We start from the raw sequence: 19,738 nt of genomic DNA, 5'->3' as shown, positions 1-19,738 counted from the left end.
TTTTCATTTTGTTTTTCTTTGACTCACTCCCTGTAAGTCTGGGAAATATTTGTATGGCCTTTCTCTTCATGTGACGAAGAATTCGGTCTAGAGCTTCATGGACAAAATATAAAGCATGTACCTAGTACTAGTTAGGATCTTCTACTCTGAGTCTATAATTGCAAAATCGTCAGTCATCTTTGTTAAATATCTGTTCCTGACACTGTGAAGCAGATTTTAAGCTAGATGGCTTTGAATACTGTGTTCCTAACCTGAATAAAGCACTGATGATTAACACTCTTGGAGAGCTCAATGCTTAGCACTACCTCCTTTTCCTCAAATCACCTCTAGAGATAAGAGGAAATTAAATTTTGGTCAATTAAATGTTGGTTACTTTTGGTTTGTATAGAAAAAAGTCCAGAGTCAGAAGGCTGTGTGGATCAGAAGGCCATGGAAGGGGAAAAAAATGAAAGTGGAACAAAGACGTCTGAAGAACCTGAAAAGCCAGAAGAAAAGAGTGACAACCAGGGGGAGAGGGATGGTAAAAACAAACGATGTAAACACAAACGAGAAAGAGAACACGGCGAGGAGGGGAAGTCTAAGACAGATGTCCAGGACAAAGATGAAATTAATGGTAAGGAAAGCAAGCAGCCTAAGTACTTCTGAGATACTATACTTACTGTACTTCTTAACAAACTAGATGTAGGAATGATTGGAGTCAAACTACAACAGCCCAGTAGGCTACAGAGGATAGCATGCAACTGCCAGAGCTAAGCTCAGGAGAAGCACTGACTCTCCCAACTGCCCTCTTACTGATTTCTCTACATTCACAATCCCTTAGAATATTTTGGCCACCACGCGTAAGAGAGCTGCCTTCCAGAAGAACTCTGCAACTTGTTTTTTATCGTGCAAATGCAGGCTGTTGCTATAGAAAGTTAGTGTTCATGCTGAAGGAAGCCTCAGAGACACATACATTCATTTCTTAGAATTAAACAGAGCCATGACTTCAATAAAAATACTTACGCTGAGAAGAATGTTCTTCCCTCCTAGCCCCACCCCCTCCCATCCCCCCTGTTGGGTTTTGTGGGGTTTTTTGCCTATCTTTAGTGAGTCTCGCATCCTTAGGGAAAGACTGGTTTCAAAGGGATTTATCTGAAGTACTCTGTGTGTCTGTCCGCAGCCTTTTATGATGCTGACATTAGCCACCACCTAAGAATTCCTGAATGACCTGCCTTGTTTTCAAGTCCCAATGTCTTCTTTTGTAGGGATCGAAAGGAGTTTTCTGTATGTGATGCTCAGAGGAATGCATGTGGATTCTATAGCAAAAGTAACTGCTACAGACAGCTCTGGGCCCACTCTGACTCTCTTGAAAAGCTAAAGATAAAAGTGGGGTCATCGGAGCTCCTCACGTAGGCACTGAAAACATGCGTTCAGGGTGAATGGAAACAGGACAGGACTTCAAAAGAAAAAAGACAGGCAGAGGGCAAAGGTTATTTCAGCCAATCTTCTCCTAGTACTGCCTTATCTTTCTGGTGCTGTACTCATCAGCTCCCAGGTTCCAGCTGCTCCATGGCCACAGAGGGAGGGCTTTGCCTGTCACTGCACAGAAAAGCCTGCCTTCCCTTTCAGCCAGCCACACGGGAAGTGGGAGACGTGGAGTAGCCCAGAGCAGACATGGTATGGTTCAAGGACAGAGTTTCTAAAATGGCTTCATGTAAGAGTAATGGCATGGGAAATGGAGAGTAGTTTTAATGGCTTGGCTCTAGGCAGTCCAATACTAGCACAGGTTAGCAAAGCAGGGCAAACACTCTATAAATCTCTCCTAATTGCTTGATACGCTTTAAGCAGGGCGCTCACCAAAGTCCCATCCACATCCCCCACAAATGCTGCCACCTCTGAAGAAAGACCTAAATGGCACAAAATTGTACCAAGGGATCTGTTCTCTCTTATTCAGGATCAGAATGGAGAAACATGAATCACAAAAAAAAGGGATCTCAACCCTCCACCAGTCTACTTCAGGTGATGCAAAGCAGATACTGGCGGAGATCATCAGGGAATTTGCCTCAGAACTTGTCAGTGAGTCTTGCAGGCAAATATGAATTGATCTCATGATACCTATAAACTGCGGATGGTACCTCAATTGCCAGTATATGCAGAACTATCTAGCCAGACTCCGTGTGAACTTTTATAAATACAGGGATGTTTGTACTTGGCCCAGTTAAGGTAAAAGGAAACATAGATTCCTTCACAAAGCAAAAGAAAAGTTTGGCATAAATATAATTTTATTTAAAATAAAGCTACCCATTCTAGATAAATTATTTCAGCTGCTTCATAGTATACACAGCTCTCTCATGTACAACATATTTGGGACTTCTTCCTGAGTATTGTTTATAATGACAGTCATACAAGCCACTGATGGAGGTGGGGCTGGTTTCACCCAGATGGCATTGGCTGCTCTCCACACAGGTCTGCTGGGTACTGAACAATTTAAGTAAACTGCAATTGCAAAACAAGCCTCCTTACAAAGCCTTAAGCATTCTGTGTAAACAAAAGTGGACAGGGTCTTTAGTTTAAATTTCTCAACTCCCATAATTCACATTGCCCAAGGGCTTAATTTACTTCAAAGGAAGTTTGTTTTGTCTAGAAGCTGATGCAATAAAACATCCTAATGGTGCTATTTACAATAATGCATTTTTAATCCTGCGAGAAAGCCATCCCATGTAGTGCTCATGTTAGGTACTGCCTAAATCTTGAGCTGGCCTCAGCAAGGGGGTAAATTTCACCTACTAAGATTAAAGGCAAATGTTGTTGTTTTTTTTTAAAGCATCATGGTAAAAGAATGCACAGCTGGGCAGATGATTTGAATGGCAGATTTCATCCTGGCTAGAAAGGCTACCTGCTGCGTGTTTAATGTAATCTCTCAGCCTAAGTATCTACAGACAACAATCCCAAATAATCTTCCTGCTACACAATGAAAACAGAAAGCATGTTCAGCTTCACCTGATAAAATGAGTTACCTCTCCACAGACCACTGCAGTTCTGGTCTCCGCTTCTCCTGTCATTGATACATGGGTCAATCTAAATAAATTGCACTCGGTTAGATATCTTGCCTCAGTTTGGTACTGGTGTGACCAGAGAACATGGCCCTGGCCCATGATGCTGTATTTTACTGGGTATGTGCTGTTGCTTCTGCACTTATTGATGTGTTGTCATCAGAACTGGGATTAAAACGTGCACTTTTATTCCTTTTTCGTTCTTGAATTCTTGCCTTTCAAGTAAATACGTTCTTTGAGCCTGAGCCAACAGGACTGATTCCAGGAGTGTGCATTCAGAACCTGGTGAAGATTTTTGCAAACAGGCCCAAGCCAGCAGTAGATGGGATGAACATTACTTTTTATGAGGGCCAGATCACAGCCTTCCTTGGCCACAATGGAGCAGGAAAGACAACCACCATGTAAGTGTGTATTTTAGAAGCAGCAAATCTGGGGCAGTGCTCTATTGTTCTGTCCCAAGGAGCAGTCTTCTCTTTTCACTCTTCCCTTGTCCCTCTGCCACCCTAGCAGCTAGCTTGACACACATCAAGCTTTTTCCAGACATGGAAATCCTTTCCCCTAGGCAAAGAGAAAATATCCTGGATTAGCTAAAGCCCTGGGAAGAAGGCAATGCATGACAAAAACAAGTGAAAGTCTAGAGAGAAGGAAGCAATTCTCTCCCCCAGAATTCATTTCCCATGACCGAATTCCCAGTAAGTGAAGAGGGAGGTGGATCTTCTGGCTGAAGAGCTGAAGATTTGAAAGCCACCACATTCCACGTGTTCTTGGTTTCTCTGTCTAACTGGCTTTAAATCAGTCACATTTTTTTGTCTGTGTGCAAAGGGGTATAAAATATAGGCCCTCTTCAGACAAAATGGTTACATACATACAAGATCCATGTCCAGATTAAAATGTTTCTCTAGTCCTAGAACGCTAGCGTCTCAGGAAGCTGGACTTTAGGAATGTTTAATTTTCTTTATACGGAAATTTATTTGGCAAAATAGGATTAACTGATGAACAAAACATTTCCTGAGTCTGTGACAAGTTCAACAAATGTTGAGAGAACTGAAGTGTTTCATTATGTTTCCCAGCAGAACACTTTAAGTTTTTTAATTAAAAAAGGCTCTTATTTCAAATGCACTTTAAATTGCCTTTTAATTTTTTTTAGTTGTTCCACAAGAAATGCTTGACCCAAAATAAAAGCATTCTAATCTGCTGAAATGTTTTGTAAATTTGTTTTTCTATTCTCCTGACAAAACCAAAAATTTCTATTGCTTTCAAATTTTCAGAACTGAAAAATCTATTTTTCATCCAAATCTAGTAACAGGCTCCTCCCAGTTGCAACATAACATTTGGCCCCCTTCTATTTTACAGAAAATAAAGGTGTAGGGCATGAGTCAGCATGGCTGAAAATCTCAGACCATTATTCTTTATCTTGGTCCTAGTAAGCTTCATTTTAGACCCTTTTGTATATAGGGGTGATGTAACATGCTGAACAAACTACTCTGAAACAGAGTAGCTGACTAGAACAGTTTTTTAATGCAGGCCAGAACCATGCAGGCAGGTTTATCAAAAATTACGTTAGCAGATCCACGAGATCCTTACTATGGCAGAGCAAGAGTATGTATATGTATGCTTTTTACTGCAAGTGTTTCACCAAGGCCCATAGTAAGAAGTCCTCATGCTCCATCTAGTGGAATCATACAATGCATTTTCTTAGTCTGGCACAGAAAGACAGGCAACTGGGAATTTCCTCATTTTATTTTCCCAGGTCGATACTGACAGGCCTCTTCCCACCCACTTCTGGAACTGTGCTGATTGGCGGCCTGGATATTCAGACTCACATGGACTCCATTCGGCACAGATTAGGCATGTGCCCTCAGTACAACATCTTATTCAATCAGTAAGTATCATTCCATGCTAGCTTTAAGAATAAGGGTCCCAGTCTTCATGCTTGATGCAACCCCAAAGGCTGTGTTGTTTCTCTGTGCTGGCAGTAGGTGTATCTCAGAGGCACTTCTCCAGCTCTTAACACTCTCCAGTAGAAATCTCCTGCATCACTTAGCCGGGAACAAAGATGTTTCCAAGGAAAATGACAAGTGTTCTTGGTGTTGGTGTTTTTTCTTTTGCAGTGTGGGTTAGCAGGAGTTCAGCCTGGGGATTCATGCACTATGATTTAGGCCTCCTAAAGCAAAAAAATATGAGCTGACACTGCAGTAGTAGGATATTTTTATACCCTTTTTGCACTACCATCGACCGTTTACTACCTTCTCAGGTGATTTCCAGCTTTGCTGTTTCAGTTTGTGTTCATCTCAACAGCAGACTCTTCCTTAATACAGTTACTCTCATTAGCTCCCATTTTATTCCCATAAATGTGTAGCTTGATGCCTGCTATACCTGTTCCTTTAGTAGCAGGTTCTGCTTTGAAAAGGCAGAGAAAGAGCCTATGACATCTGAGTGAAGTGTGTTGATCCCAAAGAAGATCTGGTATCCAGATTTAGGGTAAAGCAGACCCTCTTCCTTTAGCAAGATAAAGCTAGAGTGAATTTATTGCTTCTTGGGAAAAAATATGCTTGTTCATTTAAATTGCCTTGGTGCCTTTCTGTCTGATTTCACAGCCTTACTGTAGCAGAGCACATCTTGTTTTATTCTCAACTGAAAGGGAGATCCAGGGACGAAGCTGAGCAAGAGTTGGAAACAATGCTAGAAGACATGGGCCTTGCCCATAAAAGGAATGAAGAGGCTCAGAATTTGTCAGGTGCCCATGGGATTCTTTTAAGATTGTTTTCTTTGTCTTAGGGCAATTATTGTTTGAATTACCTGTTTGAGGCCATATTTTGACACATAACTGTGCACTGGGAAGGTCTTTACTCTCAAAGAGTAAATGTGACTGTACAAATAGAGCTCATAAAGCTCTTATTTCTAAATGAGTATATAAAAAAAAATCTGTCAATGTAAGAAAAAAACCTAAAATGCACTGTTCTCTTATTTCAAGACAAATTAAATATTATACTATTGTGCTGCTCCACTGTTTGCATCAGTATCCTATAATACTGTATTATTTGGTAGGAGTAATTTCTTTCATTCTAAAGGTATGAATGCACATAGTGTATTGAACACGTTTCACTTTCAGATACAAAAAGTTGATTTGGTTAAACAGCCAGGTGGTCTAATGCTACTTTGTCCTGACTACAACTATAAAAGTCAGATAGTTTCACATGAGAACATGAAAATTTCATATCTTTCTGATTTTGCTTCTGGTAAGAACCAGAAAATGCCGTACATTGATGAAAAATATATTAAAAAAAAAAAAATAAAATTTTTGAACAAGCTTTCTGAACTTCAGAAGAAAAATGTCACTGTTGATTTAACTTTGAAGAAGTATTTGTCTGAGGATGGGTTTTGTTTTACTTCTATCAGTTTGTCCCCACACTGAAAAGTAGTTTTAGTTACATCCCTGCCACTTATGTAACTCAGACTCCTGGATGTGTCTGTCCTCTGGTAGGTGGAATGCAAAGGAAACTGTCTGTTGCCATTGCTTTTGTGGGTGAAGCAAAAGTGGTAGTCTTGGATGAGCCCACTTCTGGAGTTGATCCATATTCCAGGCGATCTATCTGGGATCTTCTGCTGAAGTACCGCTCAGGTAACAGGTTTGAGAGTGGAAATAGTTTTAGGTTTGTTCTAAAAGCCCTGTCATAGATGCAGCGTATGCCTGCTGTGTAAACTGTCATGAGTAGTGTGATATGAATACAAGCAAACAAGATTCTTTGAACAGATACCTATGGATGTGTCAAACCTGGGACCTAGCTCTGGTCCAGAGAAAACCCTGCATTAATTGCCAAAAAACTAAGCACAGTTTTGAGTTCCAGAGAGAGTCCATGCCTCCATGCCTTAAACATCCCTCCTTGTTCCTCTAGGCAGAACCATCATCCTCTCAACCCATCACATGGATGAGGCAGACATCCTTGGAGACAGAGTAGCCATCATATCTCAAGGGAAACTCTTCTGCTCTGGCTCTCCTGTTTTCCTGAAGAATTGCTTTGGGTCTGGCTTCTATCTCACTCTTGTTCGCAAGATGAAAACCACCAGAATTGGAAGGGCTACAGTAAGTATGTAGCTCCGTCCCTGCATATGTAATCTGAAGAATATTTTCATGTATTCATGTGCTGCACCAAATTAGAAAGCAGCAGTTAAGTGCTGCTTGAGGCTGTGTACGAAACTGACTTCAAAATGAAGAAAGCAATAAGAAAATGTGATGATACCTCATGAAATTCCATGGATACGTGAGTCTCTCTGTAAAAAATCTTCTCTGGTTTTATAAATATATATTCAGTCAGACAGGTGAAAATAATAGTTGGATATGAAGTCCTCAGTGGTTTATAGTTCACTCTCATCAGTTGTCTAAACTTTTACCAATCAAGTTGCCTTTGTCCAAATATGGGTCTTTCTGATGCTTGCTTTTGCAATACACTGGTTGTAAACACGGTGTAGTCTAGTTCAGACACCAGAAGAGTCTACATTTATCCATAGCTAAACCAGCTTAACACAACTTGAGAAGTAGGGATCTGGATTCTTTCTGCTGTTAGCAGTGCTTCCAGTCTTAGCGGTAACATGATCTGTATGCTCATGGCCACTGCTAATCGCGTTTTCCTAGGTATTTTGCATGCAATTTAGAACTGACAGATATGCTTTGTGCAGGTGGATTTACATTTTCTGCATTGCTAAATCCAGGCCTTATATGACTTTCAGTATAATATGTTCAAGATGCTCCAGATATGACATATTTTTCACTGACTCAAGCTGTTCAAAGGCTGACAACCCTTACATCCTGTTTTGCATGTATCTGAAGCACTTTCATCTTTGTATCTGTTGCTTGTCAATGCTAGTCGCTTTGTAGCTGTGGATCTCAGTGCTCCTGCTCCTGTTCCAGCTGTGCACACAGGGACAAAGAAGGAGCTCCAGAGCAGGAACTGGATGGTAAGAGGTGGGATGGTTCTGCATTCCAGCATATAGCTATGTCTCCTGTTATGCTGCAGTCTCATTTTACAGATCAATGCTGCTGAGGCCCACTTCTTCAGTACTTGTGTCTAACATCTGTATTGTATTGTAACATGAATTTGATAAGGTTTCTTTGTGGTTTTGCTTACCATTGCCCCTCTTTGATGTATATGTGGTCTCAACTAGAGATGATGAACTGGAAGTTTGTGTGCTTTAGCAGTATAGACTGACTTTTGAACTACTCTGCACCAAAATGTGTAATTTCTTAATGAAAACTGAAGCGTATCTAGAGCAAAGAAAACTGGCTTTCTCAGAAAAAGTCGTTTTGGCTTTTCTACACAGGAGAACTTACGTAGATATTCCTAAAGATTTTGCTGTGCTTTAGTAACAGACCTGAAATAGTTTCCTGCTACCTAGTTCCAGGGCATAATTAGCAACATAGCCCAGTCTAGGACAGAATAAACCGAAATATCTGGGTTATGTAATAGAGCAGTCCCCTTTTGCGTAGTGCAAACAACAGCTTTTGAAATCATGCTTAGCATGGTTAAATATTCATTCTTTGAACACTGTTTTGACTTTTCACAGGAGATCTGAATGAGCTAGCAGAAGTAATTCATCATCATATCCCAGAAGCAAAATTAATTGAAAGCATTGGTCAGGAACTCATTTACCTTTTGCCTAACAAACACTTTAAACAGCGATCTTATGCCAGTCTCTTCAGAGAACTGGAGGAAACGTTGGATGACCTGGGACTCAGCAGTTTTGGAGTTTCAGACACACCACTTGAAGAGGTAACAGACAGATTAAAATATCTGCTGATCTAGCCATTAGTCCCCAAAATGTTTTCTGAAACAGTTCCTGTTCTTAAACATGTAATCTTACTAATTCCTAAAATCCCCTTCAAAATCTAGTCACATACACGGTGGCACACTCAGAAAGTCTTTGGGATGGGTGTAAAGAAAGGATCCAAGGCTTAGTTCATGTTAGCATAGTGGAGCATGGCCAGTTAGCCTGAAATCTGTCTTTGTATCGTAGTTTGTTCCTTTCTTTATTTTTTGAGATATTTCATAAGAGATCTCTGATTGTGTAATAAGCAGGAGTACTGAAAAGGTATCTACATTTTTTTCTGTTACATTAAAGGATGATGTATCATGTTCCAGAGGTCAGGTTATCATACCTGTTCTGTTCCTAACCAGGAAATGTATTTGCCTCTGGCAGGTTTTCCTAAAGGCCACAGCAGAAGCTGACCCTGGAATGCAACAAGCAGGTATAGATCCATGAATCAGTATTTGATTGATAAACTTTTCTTGGGACTGTTCTTAATTCTGAACACCAAGTAAAGAAGAGCCTCCAGACTTTTCAGTCTTTGTATGGTGTTCTTGCCAAAATAAATTTGGTCAGCAAATATCTGTTTTTAGGGCCTGACATGATATCTGAGAAACAAGATGAAGTCAGCAGAAAGACTTTTATTTAGGTTGGATGAGGTTCTTAACTATGTAAATAAAAGTGGAGTGTCAAGCCCCTAGATGTCAATGGTTTTAGTAGTTTTATAAAAGTACTTTGCTGACCCATTATTCCATAAACTACATACATGATTAACTTGTTAATCCTGCTGAGTAAGAGGAGTGTTAACCTATATGCTGCCACTAGATACAGCCACAGCGCAACAGTTGTAATTAAAGCAATCTGGTGATGTGATATATACGGTTTGTAAAATCCAGAGCTCATTAAAATGTTTATGCTACCTTCAGGTATGGAGGATAAAGTGTCTTCTCTGCCTGTTTTCATCTTAAACTAGGAGACACTCAAGAAAATTGTTCTACTCTTGGCAAAACTTCTACTGAGAACAAACCAGCTGAACAAACCGTACTGAAAACTAATGACACTTCTCGAATGCCAGTAGGCATAGCAGGAGATCAAAATGAAGGCAAAGGGTCCCGACAGTACAAAGGTTTTCAGCTTGTACATCAGCAGATCAAAGCACTGCTCATCAAACGGTTTCACCATGCCTCTCGCAGCCACAAGGACTTTCTAGCCCAGGTATTGACTTACTTTTGCTGTTCTTGACTCTTTCCCACAACATTCTCAATGCTGTCTTTCCCAGCAATGTCTCTGTGCAAAGCAACACAGGTGCTGCAAATGGATAACAGTGTCCCTGACTGTTCTAATTAAGATTTCAACTCTTATGCCTCTTATTCTATTTCTTACTGCCTGGAGTTTATCACCCAGATCAAGTTCACGATTCGATCAGTACTAGCCCAGCATTTTATTTTTAACATAATAAAGTTCTGTGGCAACCAGAATCTTAACTGAAAGCACTGGAAATTAAATTGTTGGTGTTCAGGAGCTAAACCAGATCTGATCTTTGTGCTCCTGCTGACCCTCTTTTGTTTATGTATATATTATGAGGGGTGTACAATGTTGCTCTACAACGTATATCTAATAACCTAGTGTGATGTTTTCATGTTCCCTGCAGATTGTTCTCCCTGCTAGTTTTGTGTTGCTGTCTTTAGTACTTACAGTCATTATTCCTCCATTTGGAGAATATCCCACCTTAACCTTACACCCTTGGATCTATGGACAACAGTTTACTTTCTTCAGGTAAGAGGAATCACTGAATAAAAATACATTTGTCATATATACACCCTTTCCTCCCTAGCATGTAGGATCATGGGGCCCTGTCTTACTGGGCTTTTCTCACTCTATGTGGTGTGAAAAAGGATTAACTCCACTGGAATCATCAGATTTGAAATAGCAGGAAATTGGTGCAAGTGGAGAATACAGCTGCTAGTATGTTTAACCAATAATCCTTCAAATATCTTGCTATCTTTGGTATTCCCCTCTTCCTACCTGAACTCATGACCTCAACACTCACAAAGTCACATATCCTGCCTAACAGGAGATCCAGGACAGTAAGAAATCTGACTGTTTCTGATATGCCATTGAACTATTCCTATATTCATAATCTTGGAGAACAGTGAGATTCAAGCCTGTCTGCTGACCTGTGGTAGATTGATTTATAGTTAATGCAGTATTTGGGCAAAGTTAGAGAAAGAAGATGAAAGCAGAAACTCTTTGGTTTTATTAATGCTGCTGCTTAGCAGTTTCTCCCCACACACAGTGTCCTTTGGCTGGGTCTAAATTTTTTTTTTTTTGGTCTACTAGCACTTTGTCTTCTTTCATTCTTCATAGAAGCTTCAGTCCTGTTCTCTCCAGGTCACTGCACAGTTGCTCTGTCTGTCCTAAACACTTGCTTCACCTTCCCTTCCATGTATTCTAAAACTGAACTTTGACCAAGTCAAAACACATGCAATACAGAGGAAAAGTATAAACAATGCTTAAGTCTAGGCTGCATCGCAACTATCAGAAAGCAGCAAAACTGAAGGCAATAATTTTGAAGTATTTTCCTTGAGTTTCATACTAAAAATTTATATGAAACTTTAATTTACACACAGTAGTGTATGGAGCAGTTTGATAATCATACTTGTATAACACTTGGCACTAGCAATATTTTGTAATCTAATGTTATTAGGTTGTTAATTGCAGGCACTTCACCATTAGCAGCACTGTACCTTTAGCCTCAGCAAATGAAAATGCAGAATATGTTTTTCATCTTATGATTATTAGAGTGTGACAGGGCTGAGAGGGTAGAAATGTGGATTTGAGCCTTTTTGTAGAATATTGCTATAGAACTATGTCAGAAGCCATGCTTTAATATTAGGAGAAAAGAACCATTGCTTTAGCATATTAACTGTCTTGGAAAGTTCTGGGTTTTTGCATTAATGAATAAAATAATTGAATTATCAGCATTTGGAGGGGGGCAGTTGGTTCTGCCATATGACTGTCCTTCACCAGCCGCTACGTGTATTCCAGTACAATACTTTGAAAAAAATTTTCATAGAGAAGGTCCTATTTTATTCCCTTAGCAATGAGCGTCCTGGCAGTGAGCAGATGGTCTCCCTGACTGATGCTTTCTTGAATAAACCAGGATTTGGAAATCGCTGTATGAAGAATCAGCCTCTTCTGTAAGTTGCTAGCTAATCTGTCTTGACTGAGATTCTAGCATGCTATTACTAGTGGAACTGGAGTAGTGAAACGAGAATGAATTGGCGTGGCTTTTCACTAAAGCCAATGCTTCACATATATTGTTGGCAATAATATCTAATATCAGGTCAAAAGTAACAAATAGCAAGGCAACAATGCCACTGGATTAAGAATGATTCACGGTGCTCAATGTGACTAGCTGGAAGCCAGCTCATGTAGCCCTGTATTAAGCAATCTTGTAATGTATGTCAGTAGGCCAGTGGGCTCACACCCAAATCCTCACAGCATCCCTGGCACTTTCCACATGCGAGTCCCCTCAGATTCCTCCTGTTCCCACTGGTGTGTTTGGAAGCAATAACTTCAGCAATTGCTGAGATTGTGAAGTATCAGTCTCTATGATTTGAAGCCATTCTCGCTCTGGAGGACAACGTCATTAACGCTTGCGTTCCTACCCACTTACCCTGCCTGTGAGTCCTCTTTTGAAGGCATTTGTCAGTGGCATGTTATGCTTTGCAATTTGTTCCTTTTCTCCTGCCTCTCTCACAGTGAGGATATCCAGCAACTTGATTCTTCTGTCTGTCCTCTCTCTTCCCATTCCTCTCCTCTGCCTGGTATAGCAGGAACAAAGAGGAAACTTTAAAAAGTGAAGAGAGAAAAGATACTCCATGAGCAAGGAAATGAATAGTTTCTTAACAAAAGATATGTGTCTGCTGCAGATTTCATAGGTACTAATGGGCCAAACAAATTCCCCTTGTTCCTTCAGTGTCCTATCTCCAAGCTTAAGACAGTAGACTTGGCAGAGATGTGGAGGGAGATTATATTTATTCATGTTTACCAGGTACTCTAAGATGTTCTTAGTATTCATAACTCACAGGATAAGGGCTGAGAGGACAATGTCTGCTGAGACGTTTGTGATTTTGTGGATTTGTGAGCTCTCATGAACTGTATCTCTGCACAGCTTAAAGCATCTGTTCCTCTACACAGGAACTACCCGTGCTATAACATGCCAACTGCCTGGATCACACCTGCTGTTCATCCTAACCTAAGCAGCCTCCTCCTGAGCCACAAGTGGAGCCCTGACAATCCTTCACCTTCCTGCAAGTGCAGTACTCAAAAGAAACTCACTATGCTGCCAGAATGCCCTGCAGGCGCAGGAGGCCTCCCACCACCCCAGGTAGTGTCCCTGTGACACAAATCTTTGTAGAGAAGTTTCATGGCAAGTGCTGGAAAAGGTATTAGTGTGTAAGTACTTCGCCATGCCAGCATACATTGAAGGAATGGAGTACGTTTTTTTTAAGGGAGCAAGAATTGCTGGAATTTGGAAATCAGTTTCAGAGGCATTGGAAAAGCTTGTACACTTAAATGAAATTTGATTACTATTTTCATCCAAAGTTCAAACTTTTCATACAGAAAAAATCAGAAAAAATATTACCAATGTATCAAATATATTTTTTTTCCCTGCCTCAAAAACAATTCTATTTAGAAGATTGCCTTTCTTTATAGATGGGAAGAGGAAGAAGGAGAAAGAAAATAGGAGGGAAGGAATAAAAAAATGTCATGATTTTGAAAATCATGGAGTAGGGTCATCTCATGAAAACTGGAAAAAATAGTATTGAGTCAACCCCAAAGAATTACTTTTTTACATGTCTTTTGGTTCCATTTCTAGAAAGAAAGTTCTAAGCTAGCAAAATGAATGTTTGTATGCATGTACATGAAGATGGGTAATTTAATAACCACAGATGCTGTATGGAGAAGAGATGAGCGCTACATTCCCACCTGTTCCTATCAATGAATAACCTTAGTAGTGCCCTTTATAAAATGTGCTTGCTCTTTCAAAAAGTAAAGGAAAATTATAGCTTGTTAGTGTGTACATCTTCTAAATGTTTTCCTAACGAGTTAAAGAAAACAGAACTACAGCCACTCTCAGAGTAATAGCTCACTAATTTAATGTCTCACTGCGCACACCGTTCAACTTCAATATTGCTGTTTGCCAGGCTGCACACATGAGCCAAATGACTGAAATAGTTCTAGTTTTAACACTAATGTCACAAGCTTAATCTGAATCCAAATCCATGACACGATCTCTTAAAAATACCAATTCATCTTGCTTTGCTTTCTCTGTCACTATTTACAAAACGACAAAGCAAATTTGTTTTAAATATCTGTAGAATTCCTGTCTATGAAGCAAAAAAATAAATTAATGAAGAGGTTATATTCTGACCTGATTCACAACATCCCAAGTTATTTCTCATTTCCAAGTAATCCCTGTCTGGTGGACAGCCAAAGTTGAATTTTGCTAATTGCATGCTAGCGTATTTGAGAGGAAAATCTAGTCTAAAACTTCAAATCCAAGTAGGATGCAAAATTTTTGTTTGTTTTTGTGATGATTCTAGTCCTCTAAGGGAAATGCATTTATTTTAATATTATCCTGATAATTTTGCAGGATATGATAATTTTGTATAACTTGTCAGGAAGAAACAATTCACATTTGAGTCCCCAGGGAAGCAACAGTATGTAAATAATTGTGAAGTATGTCTGAGCACAGACAGCTCATTAATGAAGGCACTATGAGGATGCTACCTGTGTAGTGTCTAGAATCAGCTAGACATCCGTAATATATCTTCTGTGTCATCCAGTGCTGCCTCTCTGTGGACAAATGTAAGAACGTCTGGAAAGTTCATTAGACTTACTTTCTAGGTCGTTACTAGGTTGTTTCAGGTTGCAAGCTTTGCCCTCTCAAACTGCCCAGGAACCTTCTTAAGTATATTCTACCTTGGGATGAACTCAGCAACTTTGAGGTCTTGTGTTTCACAGGGACCCTATGTTAACAAAAGATTCACAAAGGCGTCATGTGGCATCATTTTAATTACAAAAAACCAGTAATTTTCATTCAAAGTATTTAACATGCTAGTGAAGGTGAAGTTTTCCTATTAGTTTTTTTTTTTCAACTTGTGAAATCATAGAAAACTACCTTATCTTCACTGGGACCTCAATTTACTTGAAAAGTTTCCTTCTTTCACAGTAATGAAAAAAGCCTTGGGCAGCCCTGACCTTTGTTGCAAATAACTCGGGTCAAATTTCAGAGTGAAGTGCAACTATTTTGTGTCAGGCATCGCAAATTTCTGTGATTTCATGATTTCTTCTGTTACTTAGTAAAGTAAGGATGTTTGGGCTAGAAAATGAATGAGCCACTCTCATTTCAGTGTTACTCTGAACCTCAGCAATTCCTCTGAATCAAAGCTACTTTTGCTGTTTTCCTGACAAACACTTATTTAATAGCTTTAAAGATTGTAAAGTTTACTGTAATTGATTAGGTTTTATTTTTTTTTCCAGAGAGTGCAGCACAGCACAGAAATTCTTCAAGATCTGACCCACAGAAATATTTCAGATTTTCTGGTGAAAACATATCCCACTCTGATAAAAGGGAGGTAGGGATGAATCTCTTTTTGTTTTTCACGTGCAGTTATTTTATACCTGGCCATGAAATTCTCATTTAATAATAACATAGCACCTGATGTGCTACAGTATTGCGTAGACTTGAGTATCATGTCTGTAAGCCTGATGTAAGAATAGGAGATGATCATTTTAGGGGAGTTAACTTGTTTTAATTATACCTATTTGTATAATTGGGTACTCCTTTATAAGCAGAGCTAAGTTTCAATGTTGATGGAATGCCATGTTAATAGTAACTGTGTTAATGGTGAGAAAACTGGTGACTCTGCACACTGTGGTGAACTGCCTTGCAGAGATACCAGTTCGTGTCCTTGAAGAACTGAAGCCACACCAGCATGACCATCTGCCTGAGTTAGTTATCACTTGCTTCCCAGAAGTCCTAAAGAGACAAAGGACAATGTTACATAGATACATCTGTCCTACTGGTAGCTCCTCAGCTTGCGTGGGTGTTGTGCATGGAAATAGCTGTGCAGTGTCCATTACCTGTTATTTCTGATTCAGGCCTTGCTACCTTTTCAATTCTCAGCAGAGTTCTTGAAATTTCCGTTATATTAGCTATGTGCTGGCTGCCTTTGGCTGATTCCTCTTAGCACATGTCATAATTGCTTTAGATACATCTTTTAAAATAAATTCATTATGGATTTAGGATAGAGCCGGTATGTGTCACTTCAGAAATGTTGCTTGTTTCTGTATGAGCTGGAGATGAATCGTGCCAGAAAACAAACAAAAAAAACCCCAAAACCAAACAGCAAGAAGCCACTGCAGGGAACACCAAAAGTCCTGACAACGCCACAACTCAAAGTAATCAGCAGCAATTAAAAAAAGAAAGCGAATAAAACAAACAAACAACCCAACAACCCACCGCAAAAAAAACAAACAAAAAAGGTTTCTAGAGGAAACTGGAGATCTGCAAAGCATAGGAGTTCACCTTTAATTTCCATTTAAGCCTGACAATACCATTGACTTTGGTTCAGTGCATTAAGAGACAGGATTCTCTTTGTCTGTTTCAGCTTGAAGAGCAAATACTGGGTCAATGAGCAAAGGTAAGAAACCAATTCACAGATTATGGTGGTAAATAAAGGAACAATGAATTTCTGTTTAACTGTGGAGCCTCACAATGTTTCTCTGAATAGACAACGGGAATTGTGGCAGATAGTATAGAACAAAGGTGGCTTCAGTGGGAAATAGGTTGGGGGTCATCAAGGGTTTTATAATAACAAGGGGTTATATTTGTTTGGACTACCCCCACAAGGGTGGAGGGCAGAGGCACACAATGGATCAATCGCGGGTTTATTATCAAGAAGAGTCAAACTAATGGGATCTGAGTGATGGAAAGTTACAATACAATACAGCACTACGTTGCCATAGTGCTCTGACACAGCTCTTTCAAAATGCAGCAGAAAAATATGAACCCTCCAAAAAAAGGACCTGGGTAAGATGAAACCTAGACACCAGCCTATCACATACAGATGTAACAACCACAACTCCTCATCCCCGCTCTGAACATGTGCAGTAGTCCACTAGTGCTCCACACTTACATAGAGGCAGCTAACCCCAGTGTGATGTCTACACTGCCGATACTAAGCTTAGGAAGATGACTGATTGGCCAGAAGAACATACTTACTTAGATTTTCATCAGCAGTAGGAATTTACTTCAAAGGTAGCAGCTGGATGGCTGGCTTCCTTCACGGAATATCTGCTTATTCATGTGCAAACATTACTTTTATGGGATTAGAATTTGGTTCATCCCATGCAATATTATTTATCCTAATGGAGTACTGGCTGGCAGCAGCATTGGTGAATACCTGCTCCTCTCAGGGCAACTGAAATTTTAACTGAGGTCCATGCTGTCCTCAGTCCTCCAGGCTGTCCAAACAGTTATATTTCAATTATCTTGATTTGAAGACTTTGCACTGTAAAAATAACTCTTTTCTCCAGATCTCCTATCTAAATAATAATTTTCTCAGAATCCTGGCATGAAGCCCTCAGAAACTGATAGAACTGCTGGTATTTGTAAACCCTATGAAGACCTAATACAACTTGTTAGAAAAGAATGGAGATTTTTATACGTGAATTATATGATGTATAGAAATCAAACTCACATTAAGTGGATTTTTAGTATTTCCATCAATGTATGGAGTTTTGGGTCTGTGGTACAAGTGACTGATGATACTGTTCTCTTTGTTAGATATGGAGGAATTTCTATAGGAGGAAGGCTCCCTGTCCTTCATGTTTCTGGAGATCAAGTTGTCAATTTTTTAAGTGATCTTGGCCGAATGATGAATGTGACAGGAGTAAGCAAGATTTTTATGGGTTTTTTGTCCCTTTCCTAAAGAATTGTTACAAAGCTGAAAACCTGCAGCATCAGATTTTACCCAGACAGCTGATCTTTAGCCTTTTCTTTTTATTTTAGGGACAAACTTCACTGGCTGCTGCTAAAGAAATTTCTAATTTTCTTAAATACATGGAAACTGAAGATAATATTAAGGTATTTGCTGGAAGTAGTCTGCTAACTCACAGTCTTTCTTGACATAGACTTCAAATTGTGAGAATATTTCTAGTGGCATTTTCAGATTAAGAAGAGCTGAAATACTATACTTATAATAAGTAATACGGGATACAGTGTTAATGCGAAGGAATTTCTAATGTGAGATTTTTTTTAACCGTGTTCTTAGTACTTCTTGCTGTCCTGAATACTTCAGAGTAGGACACATTCTGCTAAATTTTAAAACGCGCTTCTATAAAATCCCTTGGCAGTGGTTGTCCAACTCTTAAAAGCATAGTATGTGAGCTCCTCCTGCTGGACTGTGCCTAGGAGCTATGAATCCCTGCTGACAATGCCCACCAAAGGAGACAAAAGGCAGCCAACTTTCTCCTGCAACAGAGGGTTATTGGTGAAGGCTTCTTAAATTAATATCTGTTTTCTGACTCTTTTTAGGTGTGGTTTAACAATAAAGGCTGGCATGCTATGGTTATTTTCCTTAATGTAGCCAATAACGCAATCCTTAGAGCTAGCCTGCGGACTGGCCAAGCCCCTGAGGAATACGGGATCACTGCTGTAAACCACCCTCTGAACCTCACTAAGGAGCAGCTCTCTGAAGTCACTGTGTAAGTCTGCCTGTGCTCTGCTGCTGGCTTTTACCCCTCCCTCTCCTGGCAGCGTACCACCTCCAGTGTACTCACACTCTGAGGAGAAATATTTCAATTGACAGAACATTGAGGCCTTTCCCTTTCTGATGTATTCCAGAATCTAAAAGCCATAATTTCTTGAAAAAGACACCCCTAAGAAGATGTGACTTCCCACTCATGTCTCCTATTAAGTTCAGAAGTTAGTGAACCTGAAAATTTCTGCCTTAGCACACAGGCAAGATCTGCGCTTCATCTTGCTGTCTGCAACTTGCTTGTTTGAGTCTCTCTTTTCCCAGCTCCCAGAGCACTCCGACTATTGTGTCTTAATGTCTAGTTTGAGACACACCATACAGGAAAGGCTGTCTAACTGTGATATATATGGGAGTTTAACTGTTCCAGAGAATGAGAGCAAGTAAAAATCAGGGAATGGTGCCACGAACATCTGTATTTGTTAGACACAGTCCACAACACAACTTGGGAAAATAAACGAGCACATTTTGAAATTGGAAAAGTCTTCTACTTAAAAAATAAACTTGCTGCTTCTAGATCTTAAAATTCCCTTCAGATTCCCCAAATGCTAATATAGTGTTGTGTTGTCCATTCCCTTGCTCATAGTCCCTTCTTGTGCTCTGTTTTAGGTTGACCACTTCAGTGGATGCTGTTGTTGCCATCTGTGTGATTTTTGCCATGTCCTTTATACCAGCTAGTTTTGTTTTATACCTTATTCAAGAACGTGTAACAAAAGCGAAGCATCTACAGTTTGTCAGTGGTGTGAGCCCTGTGGTCTACTGGCTGACTAACTTCATGTGGGACATAGTGAGTAACTGCTGATCTGATTTCATAGCCTGCAATTATTCCCGGGTTTGCATGAACTGGGGACTAAAAGCATTCATTCATTTAAGTGTTTCTCAGAGAGCATGCTGAGGATCTGACCTCCTAACTAATCATAGATACAGAAATTGTCACGTGCACAGCTCATAGTTCAACTAATGAAGCTGACATTATTGTAATCTTAGGGTTTACAGTCCTTACAACTGAATTTGTAATAAATTACAACTTATCATAGCAGCAGAAAGCCCAGTTGCCTAATTCTAGTACTCCTG

General features: G+C 39.8%; 1 protein-coding gene across 1 annotated transcript in view; it reads left to right on the top strand.

The window, feature by feature from the left end:
- Nucleotides 1–19,738, top strand: part of ABCA4 (ATP binding cassette subfamily A member 4) — a 78,065-nt gene that overhangs the window by 44,583 nt on the left and 13,744 nt on the right. Inside the window, exons 19-37 of the mRNA XM_063344488.1 lie at nt 389–613; nt 3,256–3,433; nt 4,783–4,914; nt 5,630–5,769; nt 6,517–6,654; nt 6,929–7,116; nt 7,898–7,988; nt 8,595–8,800; nt 9,228–9,276; nt 9,808–10,049; nt 10,486–10,610; nt 11,936–12,034; nt 13,038–13,227; nt 15,387–15,481; nt 16,517–16,549; nt 17,695–17,800; nt 17,920–17,994; nt 18,445–18,614; nt 19,274–19,451. Coding sequence (XP_063200558.1) covers nt 389–613; nt 3,256–3,433; nt 4,783–4,914; nt 5,630–5,769; nt 6,517–6,654; nt 6,929–7,116; nt 7,898–7,988; nt 8,595–8,800; nt 9,228–9,276; nt 9,808–10,049; nt 10,486–10,610; nt 11,936–12,034; nt 13,038–13,227; nt 15,387–15,481; nt 16,517–16,549; nt 17,695–17,800; nt 17,920–17,994; nt 18,445–18,614; nt 19,274–19,451 — 2,660 coding nt within the window. The remainder of the gene's footprint in view (nt 1–388; nt 614–3,255; nt 3,434–4,782; nt 4,915–5,629; nt 5,770–6,516; nt 6,655–6,928; nt 7,117–7,897; nt 7,989–8,594; nt 8,801–9,227; nt 9,277–9,807; nt 10,050–10,485; nt 10,611–11,935; nt 12,035–13,037; nt 13,228–15,386; nt 15,482–16,516; nt 16,550–17,694; nt 17,801–17,919; nt 17,995–18,444; nt 18,615–19,273; nt 19,452–19,738) is intronic.

Source organism: Chroicocephalus ridibundus, chromosome 8, assembly GCF_963924245.1.
Source record: "Chroicocephalus ridibundus chromosome 8, bChrRid1.1, whole genome shotgun sequence".
NCBI classification, from domain to species: domain Eukaryota; kingdom Metazoa; phylum Chordata; class Aves; order Charadriiformes; family Laridae; genus Chroicocephalus; species Chroicocephalus ridibundus.
This window is presented reverse-complemented; position numbering and strand designations above follow the sequence as displayed.